The following is a 19,547-nucleotide window of genomic DNA, read 5'->3' as shown; positions in this document are numbered from 1 at the left end:
ATAAGTTAAATAATCAGAACATTTATTTGCAACTATTTTGAGGATTGTCTCTGCATCTTGTACTTTTATCTTTAATATTTGAAGTACATACCTTTACTTAAAGGGTAACTCCACCACCTTTGCTCATTAAAGTGTGTTTACAGGTCTCGGGCAGTGCTACTGTGTATGTGAAAAAAGTTTGATAAAGCCTTTTGTGGTTCTGGAGGAAGCTGCAGCGAATCTGATATATTTGCTTTCCAGTGATGTCACTCAGTGGTTTAGTTGCATTGTGGGTAATGTAGGCCACAGTCCACCGGTCTAGTAGTACACCCCTTTAACACTGGTGGACAGTTTTGAAACAAAGGATAGAAATCAATACAGCAGAACCAGAGATGTCAACTTTAAAAAAAACATGGTGCCTACATTACCCATAATGCAATGCACTTTCCTCCAGAGCCACAAAAGGCTTTATACTACTTTTTTCAGCACTTCCCAAGACCTGTAAACACACTTTAATGAGCACAATTGGTGGAGTTACCCATTAAGTAAAAGTTTGTACATAAAATCAGGAAAATGTACTTCAAATATTAAAAGTAAAACGTCACCTGTAACAGAGACAAACATCAAAGCAGTGATGATAGTCGTTATGTTTACTAAATATATTTTTACAGTGTGGTCTTGGTACTCTTCCTGAGCACTTCCTCCTCCACTGTTGAGCCTCACACAGGCTCAGGTCTGGTTGTAAATGGAGCAGGGTTCCTTTTAAACAAAAAAACAGGAAGATGACTGTTTTTCCAGAACAAAACTGTAAAACAAAAGCCGCATGCTGGTGTGAAGCAGTGCAACCAGTCATCGGCACCGAGGTCTGCCGCTCACAGCTATTATATAATGCTGAAAACACCTGAACTATTGAATGATTTTAATTTTGAACACTTACCACTCGGTGGAGGACGGTAGATGTTGTGCGTCAGAGTCAAAGTGAGAGTTGAGATACTGAAATGTCCATCGAAACTCAGCCCACTCATGCAGCTGTGCTCTGTGGGCCTCAGGGACACATGAGGTGATATTTAAAGAGGTATTTGTGGAATAACATTAAAGTTAGTTAAACGTGAATAATCAACTTGTGAAGGGTCTGTGAGGCTTTAATTTTCAGTATACCCTTTTTAAAACCATTTAGTCGTCGCACAATGAAACTGAAAAGTGAAATATGCAGACTCTGCTTGTTGTGCAACAGAAAAGTAGCTTACTGAATCGCTGAGACAGAACCAAGGACGTTTCTGAGGGAACCCGACACACGGCGAGCCGATCACATGACTGCTCAAAAAGTACTTTATTACAAACATAAAAGAATGAAAAGATAACTGAAAGAAACTCAGTGTCGTGACATTTTTCAGGCCACAAACGACGCCTGTGCTGACAATGTAGCTAAATTCACAGCTCGTGTTTGTGCAGCTTGTGGTTCACACTTTCTACCAGGTCACACATGTAATCTGCTGACTGTGCGAGGGTCAGATTGAAGCTGTTTATCAGACGTATTTTGGGAACAACATGAGCGTCTGGGACGCAGAGAAAAACAGTGGAGAAGTGAGATTATGCTGCAGCAGCGATGCCTCTGACTCTGTCTCTGGTCCACCTGACCGTGAAGCAAGTTTTTTCCTCTTTAAGCTGACAGTGTGTCAGAGTTTGTCCCTTTTTTAAATTCAAAAGTTCATCGCGTTTCACTTCACCTCTGTAGATCCGAGGGTTCGGCTTCGGTGACATCTTCAAAGACCAGCCCATCAAGCTCAGACCTCGATCTATGGACGTGGACTCGGAGGCGGACAAGGTGAGACACACACACACACACGAACACACACATTAAAAAACGCCGGACGCAACTATATCGGACATTTTTTGATACAGTGATCATTGTATTGTAAGTATTTTAGGGAAGGAAGTCCCCAGTCTTGGCTCCTCCCCTTCCTCCGTTTCAGTTTTACAGCACAGGAAATGGTTTTAATGTTCACACACACGCACAACTGCACACACACACACAACTGCACACACACACATCCTGCAGTGATTTGACAGGCAAAGCAGAAGTGAGAGCTCCACGGGGGAGACAGACAGACAGACCGAGAGAGAGAGAGAGAGAGGGAGAGAGGAGGGGAGGTAATACAGCGTTTCACTGACGTTTTCATATCCACACACACACAGACACACACACACACGCTGTCTCCTGCTGCTGCCGGAGCTCCGTCTGTCTGTGTTTAACTGCGACCAGAGGAGAGGACGGTAGGGTCAACTTCTGTTTCTGTTCCTCTCTCTTTGGTTTTTAGATTTTTAGTTTTCATTGTTTGTCTCTCACGTTTCTTCTTCTTCTCCTCTTATCCTCAGGTTTTCTTCTTCTTCTTCTTCTTCTTCTTCTTCTTCTTCTTCTTCTTCTTCTTCTTCTTGCTTGATGTGCTCCGTTTTATGTGAGATCATGCTGTTTGGTCACTCAGAAGGTTTGGTGTAGTCGGTGGAGTTAAACCTACAGATAAAAAATGCAGAAAAAGGAAGTTTTTTGTACAGTTTTTACTATTTAAATGACCACATATGGCAACAACTGGATCAGTCTGTGTTTCTATGAAGAGTTATGCGTTTGCTGATGGTCTAATTATCATTTCAAAAGCTGTCTCGAACTTTTTTGGGGGAAACAAACATAGTTTTTGTTACTTTTTTGAGTCATGAAAACACTTATGTTTATGGACTTCGAATTAAAGGGTCAGTTCGCCCAAAATTACAAATCAAGAAACAAGTTTGCTTCTGTCTGTGGTTTCTGGTGACGCAGCCACTTTTTGCTTTATTCGGAAAACTTCTCAAAATACTCAAAATGCCTTTTAAAGGGTGAATTCACTCAAATATTCATATACCTGAAGTAGAGCTGCAACTGTTAAACAAATCGCCAACTACTTTGATAATCGATTAATTGGTTTGAGTTGTTTTATTAGAGAAAACAAGTAAAAGTTTTCTAGTTTCAGCTCCTTAAATGTGACTTTTTTTCTGATTTATGACAGTGAGCTCAATATCTTTGGGTCATGGACAGTTGGTGATGTCATCTCCGGCTTTTGGAAACACTGGTTGACGTTCTCCTGTAACTTTCTGGATCATAAAACTGATCCATTAATGGAGAAAGCAACACACAGATTATGCAGCTCTGTCTGAAAAGCTCTGTTGATAAAACCAAAAGAATCTGCATGTCCAGAAACCACCGGGAGGAAGAGAATGTGGGTTTTTTTGGGTTTTGTCATTTTGGTGAAATGACCCTTTAATGCCCTCTACATAAACCTGAGTGCTTCTGTCAAAACATGAGTCTTGGCAGGGAGGAAAGACATTTAAAAGCACATTTTGACCATTAAGAGACATAAAACTCTTCCTGCTTTCTGCTTGATTTAAGTCTGACTTCACCAACTGAACCAGACCTGACAGAGAGAGAAGAGCTGAGATTATGAAGCGAAGACAATCACAGACACATGATGAAATAAGACGAGTTAGGTGGGTGAAGAGAACATAAACCTGGACGTAAAAAGGCTTTTATCTGTTGGTCAGAGCGTCCTGTAGCTCCTGCAGATGTGCAGCATGAGAGTGCGTTGCCGTGTTTGTGCTGGAGGATGTTTGTCAGCCGGTCCTGCTGAGCGGGAGGCTGTTATGTTGCTTTATGAGTGAGACGAGTCTCTCTGCTCTCTAATGAGGCTGTTGGAGGAGGTGACAGCAGACAGAGTCTCCGTCCGGTACGGGGGGACGCTGAGTCATGTGAAGCCACGTCAACCTCAGAAGTGAACAGGAAGGTCGGATGCTCGTACGTGAGTGCAGCGGTGTGGCGTCCCTCGCTGCATGGATACACGATGGTGGATTGCTAGTTGAGGTGTTTTTCAGGGCTCGTTCTGCTGGCTGACTTTTGTGGCGATGTTCAACATCTGGCTTTTGTGCCAGAGGAAGGGGAAGTTTTAGTGGGTTTTTTTTTTTTCCTGTTGTGGTGAGTCAAAGTCAGTCGGCCGTGAGATCAGCTGAGGCTTCAATGTAAAACAAACGTCTACAGTTTGAACGTTGGGAGAGGAAGTTGATTCAAGGGCAGGGTCGTCCGACAGGCTTATTTCTATGGTAGGACAAAATGAATGAATTTGCATAAAGATGTGTTGTAAAAATGAATGAAACGGTAAAGTAAGCATGTTTAATCAAGGTTTGGATAATTTTGAGCTGTTTGTGATGTGGGATCGCACAAGTTGACTGGCTGATTTCTAGACTGTCGCAGAAAAGCCCAATAATAAGCCTTGTGTGTGTTTTTTACCAGGAAAGCTCTTGATATTCTGTCGTAACAATACCATCAGATGTATACGTTCTTTTATTTCTATTCACGTTCAGTAAGTTTTCAGTCCTGCAAGGGAACTTATAATCACCTCCCACGTGTCATCAAGTCAGCTTCTGGTTTGAGTCAACAAAATGATTGTATGCAATCGACCAAAATATCTGTTATGGATTGTTTACTTGGACCAGAGGTGATTATTTCCTAAGAATAAGCATAACACTGGAGGTGTTTAGGGAGTTATTTTTTTGCCTCTTAAAGGTGAAATATGTGAGAATCTTGGTTTAGATTTAAAGCATTGCCGTTGTACAGTATGCCTCCACGCACTAGTTAAGTTTGCTGAATATTATGACACCGCAGCAAGTTTAACCTCCGACCTTTTGAATATCAAATGTCATAATTCATCATTTTATCTTATTGTTCTACTTAGTTATCCCCAGCTCGTCCTGTCTTGTAACACAGCTTTCTACCTCAAGAGGAGATGGTCTGATAATATAGCTCTGGTCGGAGCTGCTGTAAATCGCCTCTGTACTTTAACACTTGTCGTCTAACAGACCTCGGCCGGTCTTGGAGGCTGTGTTCAGTCCTATTTTGGTGTTTAGCCGTTTTTACTTGAACCAAGGTCCAGACACACTCTAGGGCCACTAGCTCTACGGCTAACTGAGCCATGAGCTAATCAGCTAATGGTAGCTAGCTACAATAAGAAATTGTAAGAATTGTCATGAAATTTGGTTCAGACATTTTTGTTTCCTTTAGGATTAATTGGTGACCCCTTTAACTTTCAAAGGTCAAATTTGTCCAAATCTTCAGTATATGACCAAATACCTGCTGCTGCACTTTGTTTGTAGCACTAATTAGCAAATGTGAGCATGCTAACAAGCTAAGCTAAGATAGTGAACATGGTAAACTTTTACCTGGAAGCATCACCATGATAGCTATGTAACTGTGAGAATCTAAGTATGCCAACAGAGGCATTTAGCTTATTAGCTAATTCAGCGTTTAGCCTTTAGTGTGGCAAAGAGTCACACTAAAAAGCCAAAGTAGCTAACATGTCCAGCCACGTTCACGTCAGGCTAAGGTCCCGATCTGGACAAGCTCTAGGGCCACTGACACCACGGCTAACTGAGCCATCAGCTAATTAGTTAAAGGTAGCTAGCTACAGCCAAGGATAGCTAGTACAGAGCAGCAGCTGGCTCGCTTTAGGAGCTACCTTTGAATTCTGGACATAGTTCACAAGTTACAGCTTTTATAGAGTGATTTATATTAATGCATCAATGATCGCAATATACATCATTCTGAAATAGGCTGTTCTACATCATGAGTATTTTTACCTCTTGTACTTTGAGTATGTTTTGGTGCTGATACTTTCGTACGTGTGACAATCTGCATTGTGTTTACAGGATGTTGTTTCACGCTTTCCTTTTGAAACCTGAACCAAAGCAACTAAACTGCAACCATGCAGGACTTACACACGTTTGAATTTCCTGCCTCTGGTCACACTTTGTTCTGCAGGTGGAGATTTGGTTTACCAAGATGCAGCTGTGAAACTGTAAGATGTACAGTAAACGCAGCTTCAGGGTCATGTGAGGATCCTCCAGCACTGAATAAGAAAATTATTCTTTACTTTTTAAACTAAAAAACAAGTCCGGCTACTCGAGATCGTCGGACATGAAACCGTCTCTGTGACGTCACGATGTCTCACTGCTTGTGGCACCACATGGGTCTCATTACAGAGAAGGGGAATGGTGTAGAGAGAGGAGTGAAGCTGGCGGGGGAGGCGATGTGGTTTTTTTTTTTTTTTTCTTTGCTCAGAGTCGAACAGAACAGAGCTGTGTGTGTGTTCGGGACAGACCGGGTCTTGTGAATACGTGTGTGTGTGTGTGTTTTCCTGTGGAAGAGCCACCCTGGTTCCACAAACACTGTCGAGGGATCCACTCCAGCCAGAAAACAACGGCTCCTTTAACAGCCTGCACAGCACACACACTCATACACACTCACACACACACATACACACTCATACAAACACTCGCACACACACTCATACACACTCCATCATCGAGTCAGCTCGGTGGTTTTTGTGCTAAATCCGATCTCATCCTCTCTAATTAGCTGGTTAGATTGGAGCTGTGGGGCAGTTCTGTTCACTGGAGAAAAGTGATTATTTCAATTTAATTGTTGTTTATTTTTGTCTTTCAAGGTATGATTTTTTATTTTTTACATGATTCTGTTTTGCTGCTACTTGTTTAATTTGTGATTTCAAGTCATTCTAGCGTCATTTCTCGCCATTTCTTGCTGAAAATGTTGATTTACCACACAGTGTCTCAGGAACTACTGCAACATTATTCATGAACATTTAGTTCAGACATTAATGTTCCCCACAGGATGAATTTTAATAACTTTGGTGACCCCATACCTTTTCTAACTAGCACAACAATAAGGTCAAATTTGTCAAATTCTTCATTTTTTAACTAAATAGCTGCAGCTGCACTTTGTTTTTAGCGCTAATTAGCCTATGTTAGCTTGCTAACATTAGCATTAAGCCCATTACTCATTAGCTAATTTAGCTTTATAGTGTGGCAAAGTGTCAAATAGAGCAGCTTACGTGGCTTACATGACTTTTAGTCTTGTGAAGGTATTTCTCGTAATTTTCAATTTTTCTTTTTATCATTTTATGTTTATGACTGGAAGACCAGCGACCACCTCATGGACGCTAATGAGTGAAAATGATGAATAATAGTGAATAACCTGGTGGCATAATGGGCTTATTTTATAATGTAGTGTTTACTCTAGCAGAGAAATAAATGCCTGGTGATCTTTTGGAAACCCAGAAGGTCCTTTTGAAAATGTTTACCGCCGTTATGTATGATAAATATTCTGTCTTTTACACAACAAAAACATTTTTTTTATCCTGTTTATCCAAATTGTGACTGTTTCTCGTTCTAATATCTGAAAATTTGGTTAAAAATTGTATTTAAAGAAGCACAAAGAAAATATCTCATACACGTTTTAGTTTGTGACATTTTCCAAACTGAGCATGTACATGACGTGTGTCAGTGAATTATTTCTACAATGGATCAATTATCTATTAGTAAAACATGACACACAAGTTATAACAATGTCGTGGCAACATTCAGAGATCAAAGCAGGAGGAAAGCAGATTTTAGTTTCTGCATGATATTAGAGCGCACTGATGTAACATGCTATTTTCACCATCACACTGACGTACAGCCGGATCAAACCAGGTCACGATATCCTGACAGAGAGGTTGGTTAATCTCACCACGTTAGGCAGGAAGTCCCAAACCAAATCAGAGCGGTTAAACCAAACACGCAACGTTACACCGCTGATTACAAAACAATGATATCTACAGTAGATGTAAACGTATCTGCAGGTTTTACATCCCAACTAAAAGTTTTCTTCAGTTTATTTATTAACTTCTTTCTATTTCTCGCGCTTTTCTATTTTTATTTTGTGCATATGCATATATTTTTTTGTTGGTGTTGTTGTTTTATTGTTCTCTTTCTTGAAAAAGACAATAAAGAGTTAAAAGAAAATTAAAGTTTTCTTCCGTCTGTTCTTCACTCAGGCCAGCGAGGGGAAAGCAGCGAGCGTCACCCCGGAAGCCATGAAGACTGAACCTGACAGCAAAGCCAAAGGTGAGAAGATGCAGTTTCACTGTCGGCCATGTTTTCATCAACTTACGTTTTATGTGCATGTTAAAGTACTGCATCAGAAAAAAAAACTGCAAAATAAAATATTTGCAAAATTTGCAAAATACATTTTTATGCCCACAGGAGGTGTTTTTGTTTTTCCCTTTTTCGGGAAAGTATAAATGTGCCTGATGGGAGATGGAAACACATTTTCTAAATAAGCTCCAAGTACCAAAAATGTGCTGATCAGCTGTATCCACGAGGAGAGAAAAGAAAGTTTTCTTAGCTGTTTGTCATTATCAGGAAACACAAGAACTTTTCTCAACAAATCTGCATCCAAAAAATATTTTCAAGTCAAATTTGGAAACAATAAAAATATTGCAACGCGGGGAAATTATCGCTGAGCACGTTGTACTTTGAATTCTGGGTCAGAATCTCCTCTGTATACTTGTTTCTTTGCTCTGTAGTTTGATTTGATGTGAATGTGTTTGTCAGGGCGGGAGCAGTGTAAAGTCCTCTTTCCTTACGAAGCACAAAATGAAGACGAGCTGTCGATCAAAGAGGGAGAGATCGTCAACATCATCACAAAGGTAAGCCGGTTCATACGTGTGTATGACTTCATTCTCGCACATTTGCATCATATCATTTGTTTGAAAACACAATTTGCATCCAGGTGCACACTGAACACTTTATGAAGCATTTTAAAGACTCTCCTCTGTCCAGGAGTGCGCTGACGCCGGCTGGTGGATGGGGGAGATCGGAGGACGGCAAGGCGTCTTCCCAGACAACTTTGTCAAGCTGCTAGAAGCGGAGAAAGAGGTGAGTTCAGCGCGAGGACACACCAGCAGAAAGTCATCGGTTTACTGTGATGTTAGAAGCTGAGAGAGTCTCAAAGACTCGACACATTCTTGATGTGCGTCTGTGTCTGCTTGTGTTTCTCAGAGACCAAAGAAACCTCCTCCTCCCAGTGCGCCGTCAGCCAAACACACCACAGGTACAGTCGCACCTTCTTCTTCTTCTTCTCTGCTTATGGTTTTATGTTCTGAGAGAGAAAATCAAAAGCCTGTGAACTCTGACCTGTAGAGAAAAAGTCGGAGGTCAAGAAGGTTCCTCCTGAGCGACCTGAACACCTGCCTCAGCGAGACCAGGATCGAGGTACAGTCCGGACCACTTCGGTCCTCCTCAGACCGCCTTCAGCCTGCAGCTCCTATCTTTCTGCTCATCTGTCCAGCTGACAGATCTCTAACTAACATGCTAAAATGACTAATCCAGCATCCAGAGGGAGTCATGATGCATCCAGGTGCTCCTCGGATTGTTCTTACAACTTTGTTCATGAGCTTTTAAGACGCCAAAGCCGTTTCCAGAGGCATTATATTATCGGTTTGTCCGTCACATCCTTGCGAACGCCGATACCTCAGAAATGCCTCGAGGGTTTTTTTCAAATAAGTAGCCAATGTTCGCTTGGACTCGAGGATGAACTGATCAGAATTTGGTGGTGGAAGTTCAAAGGTTTAAAGTCATACCATGACCTCACAAGTCATATTTTAGGCCCTAACTTTCATACATTAAGTATGACTGCACCATGTGTCGAAGCGCTGTGTCAGTCAGTTATTCACCAGGATTATAGATGTCGAATTTTCACCAAGAACTACACTTAATTTATTAAAGTCTTCACTACACAGGCTGTTATATGAGTGTGGACAGGTGTCGATGTAAACTTGAGTACAACTGCCAGGTAATTCTAGTTCTCCCAAGTTTTTAGATTTAAGCTGCTAAAATGTGAACTTTTCCTGGTTTCTTTACTTCATTATGACGCTAAACAGAATATTTTCGGGTTGCAGACAAAACAAGACGTTTGAAGACGTCATTTTGAAATTTCATTTAAACTGAAATTAACAAAATTTTACTAAAATAATGTTTTAACTGACTAACTTTTCTAACTAATCGTGAATTGACCAAACATTCACTTTAATCCACCATGTTTCAGCTTATATAACCTCAACATCGGCAAGTCCTGTGCCAACATTTTCACAGACTTTCTGAGATGTCACTCCGACTTCAAGACACTTTCTCTGATTATTCTGACGCCACGTGAATGTGTTATCATTAATGCCGGTGTGAAACTGGACGAGGCCGATGTGCAGCAGGTTTTGTGGCTGGATGCCGAAGTAAGAGCGTGTTGCAGTGTGTTTGTCCTCGTCTGTAAAGCGGAGAAACAACGCTCTGATTGAAGAAATGGTGTCAACATCGTTATGTGTGCAACAGGAAGCTCTGGGCGCTGTGGTTTTGAGCTTGACAAACACTGGCACTGACACACAAGCCTCCAATTATCTCTGCAGTTGTCTCATTACATGCGATTAAAACAAAACAAACAGAATTAACTTGACAAATGTACTTATTTGAAATGCTACTCGGATAATATTTAATCCCTGTCAGTTGGAGGTTTCTTACTAGCGAGCAGTGGAAGTAAAAGTAACAGTAAAACAATGTAAAAATACCTGATTACAAGCACAACTTGGGTCGTGAACATACTTAAAATGTGGATGTTGCTGTAGCTTATTTTAACGTCTTAGTGTGTATTTTTCTTTATTTGCTTTTTTGTAACTCGTGTGGAAATCTTTCGCTTGGACACTTCCGCTGACTAAATGGTAAATAGTAATTAGTAAATAAAATGTAAGTATAAGTATACAATAATAAATAAAGAAAAACAAGTATACAGAATAAAAATATAGGACAGAATGACAGACATTTAGTGGAGTAGGAAGTAAAAAGTACTAAATGGAAATAATCAAGTACCTAATCAAGTAAGAAAGTTGAAAGTACCGATGCTTGAGATGGTGAAAATTAAGGAAAAGGTGAGACTCATCCTCCTCAAAGTTTTCTGGAAATCCGTTCAGTACTTTTTGTGTAATCCTGCTGACAAACCAACTCAACAACAAACACACAATCAGCCACGGGCGAGAACATAATCTCCTTCCTGCCACCACCTTGACACCTGATCACCCTAATCCTCTTTTGGTTGCGGTCGAATAGTCTTTTTTTTTTTGCTGAGGAAGCTTCCTCACTGAGTGAAACTAAGTATTTAGGAGCTGTTTGAACTTTCCAAATGCAAAGGAAAGCTTCAGTTCCTCCTTTCTCACCTTGGATTCCTCATGAATTCTCCTTCACATCTTTCGTTGACCTCGTGACGTTTCCATCGAGGTAAAAAAAAACTGTTCAGGATGTAATGTTTTTTGACTTTTCGACCGCAGCCATCCCGTTCTTGCAGCTTCGGGCGACTCCAGACCTTTCTTCATCTCCCTAGATATACTCTTTAACCTTCCTTGGCTCGCTTTAGTCCTCTCCAGTCGCTCCTTTTCACTCCTCACCTTCATCACACTCCTCCTTCGCCTTCATCTAAATATGCATGTCTGTGTCACACACTCACCTCTACATGTGCAGTCTGTTTGTTTTAGTTATCTGTGAACATCCGTGTGTGTTTGTGTGATTTTGTGTGTGTGTGTAGGTGAAGAGGTGAAGGTTGGAGACATCCCCAAGCCCTCCCTCCCATCTATCTTTCCCAAGAAACCCCTCCCCCCAAAGACAAGCTCCTCCTCCTCTTCCTCCCATCCCCCGCGGCGTCCCGAGAGACCGCCCACTCTAGCGTCAGTACACGCTCACAAGCAGACACACACATCCATTACATCCCTGAGCGCACACAGCCTAACGTTGTCGTATTGGTTTACCTGCTCAGGTGTGAAAGCCCCAAGTCTGAGGGCAGGGCTTCGACACCAGATTCTGCCCCTGACAGGTCACATGACGCCGGTGAGTCTGACTGACGGGAGCGTCGACCAATGAGATGAAGATGTGGTGCCTCAGTGACAGTCAGAGCGTCTCCTTTTGTCTCTGTACTCATTCGAACCTTTAATCGTGTGTTTTTTGTGTTTCTGATGTGTGTGTGCGTGTGCAGACGTGGACCTGGACGCCGTCGTCGCATCAACAGAGAAGCTGAGTCATCCGACGGCGTCGCGGCCTCGAGTCACAGACCGCCGACCTCGCTCGCAGATCATCACACCAGTGAGAGTTTGTTGTCAGACTGTCATGATGCGGAGACCTACTTGATAGTCTTTTAATGAATGAAATGAAACCACCCTCATAGTCGTCTTCTACCTGTTTCTGTCCGTCTCTCTCTCACAGTCTTCCCTGTCCACGACCGATCTGGACCCTCCTGTAGTGGGGGACAGGAAGGAGAAGGACACTTCCCCGGAGACTTTCTCCAGATCCGTAGACATTTCCCTGAGAAAAGGAGTTCCCACCGTCTCTGTACGACCAACCTCACTGCACCTCCTCGCACTGTTTATTTCATCCAGCAGAGGGCGGCACCACACAGATTTTATTGTTTATGAGCAGTTTTAAATCTTAGTTTTTTGTTCCTCAGAAACACTTGAGATAATACTTTGCTGGTTGACTATTTTTTAGCGATGTTAAGTTTATCTGTCATGCCCAACACATCGGTAAATCACAAAGGAGTTCATTAACAACTGATAATCAGTAAGAAATGCTGTTTCTTCTTGATTTTCGTAGCACTTCTGGCACAATTTGAGTCTTAAAAGGTGGATGTGTTTCAGTTGGCAAAACAATTTCACCACAAGGTCCAGTTGTATGGAGGGCCAACATTGCCAAAATTAAAATGAAATAAAGAAATGACTCAATAAAGAAATATGCCATTGAATGCACCCAAAAAATAATATAAAGCATAAATGAAGGCAATTTTCTTTTCAATTTTAGTTTTTTTTTTTTTTTCATTTTTAAATGTATTAATTTTCTGATGTGGCAGAAATGCATCCAGAAACGTTTGGATGAAAAATGCAAAGAGAAACTAAAAGAGAAATAAATAGATAAGTAAATAAATTAAAAAATCAATAAATAAAATGACAAATCAAATGGGAACCTAAATAGACAGAACTGTTACAAAGGTAGATAATAAAGACAGACATACAATAATAATTTGTATAATAATTCCTGTATTTGTTTTAAATATTAATATTTGTTGCATTTAATTGAGAACAATATAATGATTAATAAATCCTGAGAATCACTGACTTGTTTGCATTTCCCTTCAGGTACCTGACAGTAAAGCACCGCTGCCCGTCAAGCCCTCTGTCCTGACCCCGCCTAACTCCAGCCATCGCCCGTCCTCCCCGTCTTCCTCCTCGGGTCTGACCCCCTCCCCCGAGCTCCGGCATTCACCTCTGACCCCACCGACACTGGAGGAACTCAGGAACCAGCTGAGAGACCTGAGGTCCTCCGTAGAACTGCTGAAGAGCCAGCACAGGTACGTCATCTATATGGTATGCACCTGGATGTGTGTGTTTAGAAGCAGGTGTGTCAGAGTTGTGATGTGTTTGTGTGTTTCAGGCAGGAGATGAAGCAGCTTTCAAACGCGCTGGATGACGAGAAGAGGATTCGTATCGGTTTACAGGTGAGACTCATTAAGGAGTGAAAGCGGAGAGAGATTAGGTTGTTCTAAAACTGAAACCTAATAGTGGGTCACAGACCATAATCAAACACCTGTTGTATTTTTGAGATGCAAATGGTACTAAGATCCCAAGTTCCCTTATTCGACTGACTTCCTGCACAAAGTGTAATTCTGCCCGCCTAAATATAAAAACACAGGGAACCTACATGTTTAACCTTCTGTAAGAACAACTGCTGAGTCAGTTTGGGTCCGCCCACACTGATTTTATCAATAAGATTGTGCTGATTTCAGGGATATGAAGCATTTTATGATATTCTCGAAAATAACATCAAAATAAACAAAAATACCACTGGTGGACCGCTTCTATTGTAGAGTTCACAGAGTTGAACAGCATTTCTACCTCACAAAAGATAAAAGCGAATAAATATTATATTTTTTCTATTTAATTTGAATTTCCTTTCTAAAAATGGACCAAATCGAACCTTATAGCGGGCCAACTTTGGTCTTTGTGGAGTGTATTAAAGACTTTAGACTGTGATTTCTACAGACTAAGATCTGTAGAAATCTTATCATAAATTGGAAAGTTACTATTTTTAGAATGATGTGAATGGAAGATGTCAGATCGTTTTCATCACTGATGTCTGTCTTTTGGTTTACAGATGGAAGTAGAGCAGATAAAGAAGAACCTGTCGAAATGAAGACTAAATCATCCTTATCTCTGATGACCGCATCAGAGGCCAGCACATGAAAACATTATCACTGTTGGCCCGAGACACTTCAGCAAAACAAAGTTTGTGCCAAATGATCATCACGATCAACATCAGCAACATTACAGTACCATGGAATCAGCCACCTCCCTCCCCCTGACGCCGCCTTATCCTGTGTTTACTTCTTTATTCTCCTTTTAAAAGAGGCTTCTCTGTTCAGTTTACTGCTCTCTTGTCGAAGCTTGCTGTGCCACTGGTACTGACCGAACAACAGAGCCGCGGCTGCCGTGCCGGTACTTTTTTTGTTTCTAACATGTGAAGGAAACTTGGATCTTCGTAGCCCGGTTGGTTCAGACGACCTCTGTGTCCACTCTGCGGCCTTCTCATCTGTATGTGTGTGTGTGTGTGTGTGTGAGCGTGTTCTTATTTTCCATCCATGTGAGGACTGGGGTTTTGGACCTACAAAATAGGGACATTTTTGTAAAGTGAGGTTGGCCGGTCCTGACTTCTGCATCGGGCTAGATTAAGGTTAGAATCAAAGCCTATACTTTTAGGCACATCATTAGCGTTAGGGTTATCTGACACACTGAGCTCGATGTTTCTATGGTACACTGCAGGCGGGTGATTTTGAAGCATCAGCCAATTAACAGCACTCACATTTGGACATACTGTTTACCCCCCCAACTCTTTTCTTCTTAGTGTCGTAACTACTTGAGTCTTAAAAGTCTGAAATATAGTTTGAATTGGAATTGAATGTTAAATGTGCAGCCAAATATTCCACCTGTCGGGAGGTTAGATTTTCAAGCACATAAGGACTCCCCTCCCCCATCATTAAATTAATCAAACCAACATGACAAGCGATACCGTAGGTGCTACTAAAAGGAAAAGTTTTGCAAAATACATGAATTTGCTTTCTAGCTGGAACTAGATGGGAAACTAAATACCGCTATTAGGTCTGTTTGCTAAATATGAAGCTACAGCTCGCAGCCAATTGGCTTAGCTTAGCATTAATACAGAGAACACGGGAAAACTGATCTGTTACGTAGGTAATTAAATCTGCCTACCACCACCTCTAGAGCTCACTAATACTACTTTTACACCAATGTTATTATGTTAATGCAGGTTTTTTAAATGCAACTTTTTTTTCTCTTATGTGTCACGTTTGTCAACATGGAAGCCAGATGTTAGTGGGTGTTAGTAGGTTTCTCGTTCCCGTATGAAATGGGTATAATTCAAATGTTATGTCTTATTTGTTTTATCCTTATAAAAAGCTGTGAAAAGATCAGATTGTGGTTTTTATGATGGCCACAATACTTTAAAAAGCCACTGCTTGTGGTCAAGACATATTCTGTCCAGCCACAAATTGTCACTGTTACACTTTGTTTTATGTTTTCTCAAATAGCTGCTAAGACCTTTTATTTATCTCACCTGCAGAGGGGACCAGGCCTGTATTTGAAGCAGGCTTTTATATCTATTTCTCTCTGTTTGATAAGTATATTTTGTCACGTTTAAATACAGTTCCATGACAGTACTTGAAATCCAGCTACTGCCATCTTATGGCACTTGTATGTTACTACAAAACATCATTTGTCGTGAGACATTAACACACATTCACGTGCAGTGACAAAAATATGACAACAATACACTAGATGACAATATAGTGTTAAAAACAACATCATTGTGTTAAATTAAAGCAATGTAAATATACAATACATTAGGCTAGGTTAGCATGCACATTACTAGGCCCAGATACTTTATCTACCCTTATTATTTTCTCCTGTCCTTTAATTGTTTGTGTAGACTATAGTTATTGTCGGCTTTTGTATACGTAAAATAGGGTAATATGTTCATTATTGAGCTATAGATGCTGATAGGCTCTTACCTTTTCACAGAGCCTGACTAGCTGTTACCCCGTTTCCATTTTTTATGTTAAGCTAAGCTAACCGGCCGTAGAATCACAGACATAACAGTGATATCAATCCTCTCATCTAACTCTCAGAAAGAAACCAGAGAACTGTATTTACCTCGATGTCAAACTATTCCTTTGACACAATCGAAAACTGCCCTGAGATATTTGGCTGCAAATGAGAAAGTGTATGCAAAGAAAAGTACAGGTCACTGCATGAACACGCCTATCTATGATCAAGAGTATTGGTTTCTGGACAAAAACGTATTATTTTACCTTTTTTTGGTTATTGCACTTTTGCTCCACAACTCCAGAAACCTCAAGAAAACAGCTGTGCTGGTCGCATCACACCCTACAAAGGTGAAACGTGAGATCCATCTGATGTTTCTGGTGCTCTTTTGGCAGCAGATGAAGGGTAAAGTCGAGGACAGGGTTTGAGGAATGTAGTCGGCAAAAGGACCTCACAGGTTAAGGAAGACAAAAATGTGTGTGTGCATGTATGTGTGGTAGCATGTACGGCTGTTTGCCTCCCTTCCTTATATGTGCACAGAATCTATGGCAACCCGTCACTGTGGCCTTCCTGTTAATGACTCCAAATCTTTCTTTCTCTCTTTCTCTCTCTCTTTCTTTCTTTCTTTCGTATGACAATGAGAAAACTGCTACAACTGAGGCTACAAGTTGTTTTCTTGACTTGGTCCTTTCTCTCCAGGATAGTGATAAATATATATACTTTTATATTTCAGTGTAATAAAGATGCTATTATGTACTGTATGTGTGCATTTTTTGTTTTTTTTTAAAAAGTTACAAACATGTTTAAATTGTCTTGTTTATTCAAACAGTTGGTTCTCCCGCATGGATTACTGTTACAGAGCGGTGTTTGTGTGTGTGTGAAAGATAAACTGGACACACTCTCAGGTCAGTGATGGTCTGGGTGAACAAAAAGAGAAGTGAAAGTCGCTGATTCAGACTAAATAGACACTGAAACCACTGCAGCAACAGCACTATATAGATGACTCATAACTAACTGGGAAAAACAGATTCAATCTCAGAATGTGTGTAACAGGACACAATGTTGATCAACGTCATAACATTTAATGTTTTCACAGCAGTATTAAATGCCAGCAGGTGCAGAACAACGTGAGTGAATCATTAACAGAAATTTGTGAACAAGCATAACAAACACTGGATCATTTTGAATATGCTGCAGTACTGAACAAAGGTCAAACCAGGACTTCAGAAGACATACGCTTACTTTCATAATTTTATTGGGCTGGTCTACTAGAATAGGTTTACAAGCTTTAATGCCCAAACAATTCATTACCTTAACCTCTGTTAACCCTCTTTGTTTTGTTTTTGTTGGTTGCCAACCAACCTAATGAGGAAATGACAATAGCGACCGTGAGGGAGATTCATTAGGGATTCAGTTTTTCATATTCTAGGCAACACTGACACATACTTTTGTTAAAAGACAATGAAAAAGTGTTTTGCCAAGTAAAAATCAACCTTCAAGAAAGACCTGAGAACATAACATATAATACATTGTAAATAAACATCTGTGATTATTACAAATGCCATATTAACACAAAAATTCATAATTATATAACAGGGAATTAAAACCAGATTAAAAACAGTCACATCTGAAATCAATCATGGTTTTGACCAGATTTCTAAATATGACCTTTAAGTTAAACATTTTAAAGGGGAAGTCCAGTAATTTGGTATTGTACTACCACAATTTTGATGTCTCACAAGAGATATATTTTAAAAAGAATTGTGAGGACAAGAAATCCTGATTTTTAGTTCAATGTGTATGTAAAACTCCAAAAACACGTGATCCTACACTTCTGCTAACCCTGATGACACTATGACTTTCAAACCTCCCGGCTCCCTCCTTGGGTGAAGTAGTATGTTGTGGCGATTAAACTGACACTCAACAGCTAACCAAAACTCATTTAAAAACGGCTGTAATAGATATTTTGTAATGCCTTTGTATCAAATGGCAATCTGAAAATAATCTGACACTGTGAAAGGGGTCATTTGTGAACCCTTTACATGAATCTGTAGATTTTCTTGACTTCATGTAGCTTTCTAGAAAGTTTCAACTAATTGTTTAGCTACTAGCAACCAACTGGTGAACATAGCAGGGCAGTTAGCAGCCGAAGAGAGGGGATGGTGGAGACCAAAAACAGCTAAAACAGAGTGAATATCGGGCTTAAGTTCATCAGGTGCACACAAACACAACTCTTAAAAATGAACGATAATTCAGCATTGTGTTCACAACTTTCTGCTGCCCCCAAGTGGCCAAAAAATCAGTTACTGCAGCTTTTTTGGGGGGAAATTAACAAAGGCAAAGATCATATGAAATCATACGGTGTGTTTGAGTTTCATGACAAATCCTGATTAATGTTGTAAAGCAGCGAACTGCAGGACATCCTGAAGGGAAGTTGTTTGAGTGTCTCGAGGTTGTTATCACGCTGATATGGAAAGCTGAATCGGCACACGGCTACAGATAGATCTGGTGAAAGCTTTCATCACACACTTCGTTTCGCCTGAACTCCCTCCTTATCGGTGCCACATACTGAAGGTGTGTGCTGATAGTGGCTGGGCGTGGTCCTGAAACACAATGTGAAGGGAATATGCAGCATGTAAAACACGTTATGGAGTAGAGATGCTATGATTTATATGAAATTAGAAGCTCACAACATAATGTTTAACCTAAATTGGAGATTAGCAATTTAAGGCCATTACTTACTTTTCTTGTGTTTGCACACGGTGGACAGCACACCAAGAAAATTTCTGCAAATGAAGTCCCAGATACAAACTTTCTACTGTAACATGGTGGAATTCACAAATTCTCTCTCTCAATTAATAATAAATAGCTGTACATGATTGGTGGAACAAACGGCAATCAATAAAAAACAACCAATCAACAGCCATAGATCTGGAGCAGTCCTGCCTTCTCAAGTGCCTCCCAAAAATATAATCCTTTCCTTGTTATAGGAACTTTTCCAAACCTGGCGCCTACATTACCCACAATGCAACTTAGCCACTGAGTGAAATCACTGGAGGATCTTTATCAGATGACATGCAGCTTCCTCAGGAGCCACAAAAGGCTTTATGCTACTTTTTCACATATGCAGTAGTACTCCCCAAGACCTGTAAACACACGTTAATGTATAAAATTGGTGGAGTTACCCTTTAAGGATACTTTAATCCTATTCATTTAATAAAGTTACCCCATTTGAAGTATACAAAAGCTTAATTTGGCACTTTAATCTCATAGAAACTGTTGTTGAGTCCAGTCCTGCTGCTTTTGGACACGCAATGAATTTACCACATTCAACATTTTTACATGCAAAACATGACAAACAGCATCATTTTCATGCTAAGCTATAAAAACCTGATATCTAATAATGTCTGTGAGTTTATTAAAGATACAATATGTAAGAATTTTGCACGGCTAACTAAGCTAACAAGCGAATGATGGCAAAAGTTAGCAGTTACTCCCTTGATATGCTGCTCC

At 40.5% G+C, this 19,547-nt stretch overlaps 2 protein-coding genes across 5 annotated transcripts in view; one reads left to right on the top strand and one right to left on the bottom strand.

Moving 5' to 3' along the window:
• sh3kbp1 (SH3-domain kinase binding protein 1) overlaps positions 1–16,795 on the top strand; it is a 39,302-nt gene extending 22,507 nt beyond the window's left edge. For 2 of the 4 annotated variants that reach the window (XM_084341077.1, XM_084341078.1), the window contains 13 exons: positions 1,715–1,804; positions 7,890–7,959; positions 8,449–8,543; positions 8,677–8,772; positions 8,896–8,947; positions 9,037–9,108; positions 11,459–11,597; positions 11,687–11,757; positions 11,903–12,009; positions 12,130–12,255; positions 13,056–13,267; positions 13,351–13,414; positions 14,071–16,795. In XM_084341077.1, the coding sequence (XP_084197203.1) occupies positions 1,715–1,804; positions 7,890–7,959; positions 8,449–8,543; positions 8,677–8,772; positions 8,896–8,947; positions 9,037–9,108; positions 11,459–11,597; positions 11,687–11,757; positions 11,903–12,009; positions 12,130–12,255; positions 13,056–13,267; positions 13,351–13,414; positions 14,071–14,109 (1,233 nt within the window). In that variant the 3' untranslated portion in view covers positions 14,110–16,795. The remainder of the gene's footprint in view (positions 1–1,714; positions 1,805–7,889; positions 7,960–8,448; positions 8,544–8,676; positions 8,773–8,895; positions 8,948–9,036; positions 9,109–11,458; positions 11,598–11,686; positions 11,758–11,902; positions 12,010–12,129; positions 12,256–13,055; positions 13,268–13,350; positions 13,415–14,070) is intronic. The other 2 variants (XM_084341079.1, XM_084341080.1) reach the window with 2 other exon arrangements.
• The window catches only part of thnsl1 (threonine synthase like 1), a gene marked incomplete at its 5' end in the record, with an annotated part of 333,814 nt that overhangs the window by 282,558 nt on the left and 31,709 nt on the right, over positions 1–19,547 (bottom strand). The window lies entirely within an intron of this gene.

Source organism: Pagrus pagrus, assembly GCF_965226575.1.
Source record: "Pagrus pagrus genome assembly, chromosome: 20".
NCBI classification, from domain to species: domain Eukaryota; kingdom Metazoa; phylum Chordata; class Actinopteri; order Spariformes; family Sparidae; genus Pagrus; species Pagrus pagrus.
This window is presented reverse-complemented; position numbering and strand designations above follow the sequence as displayed.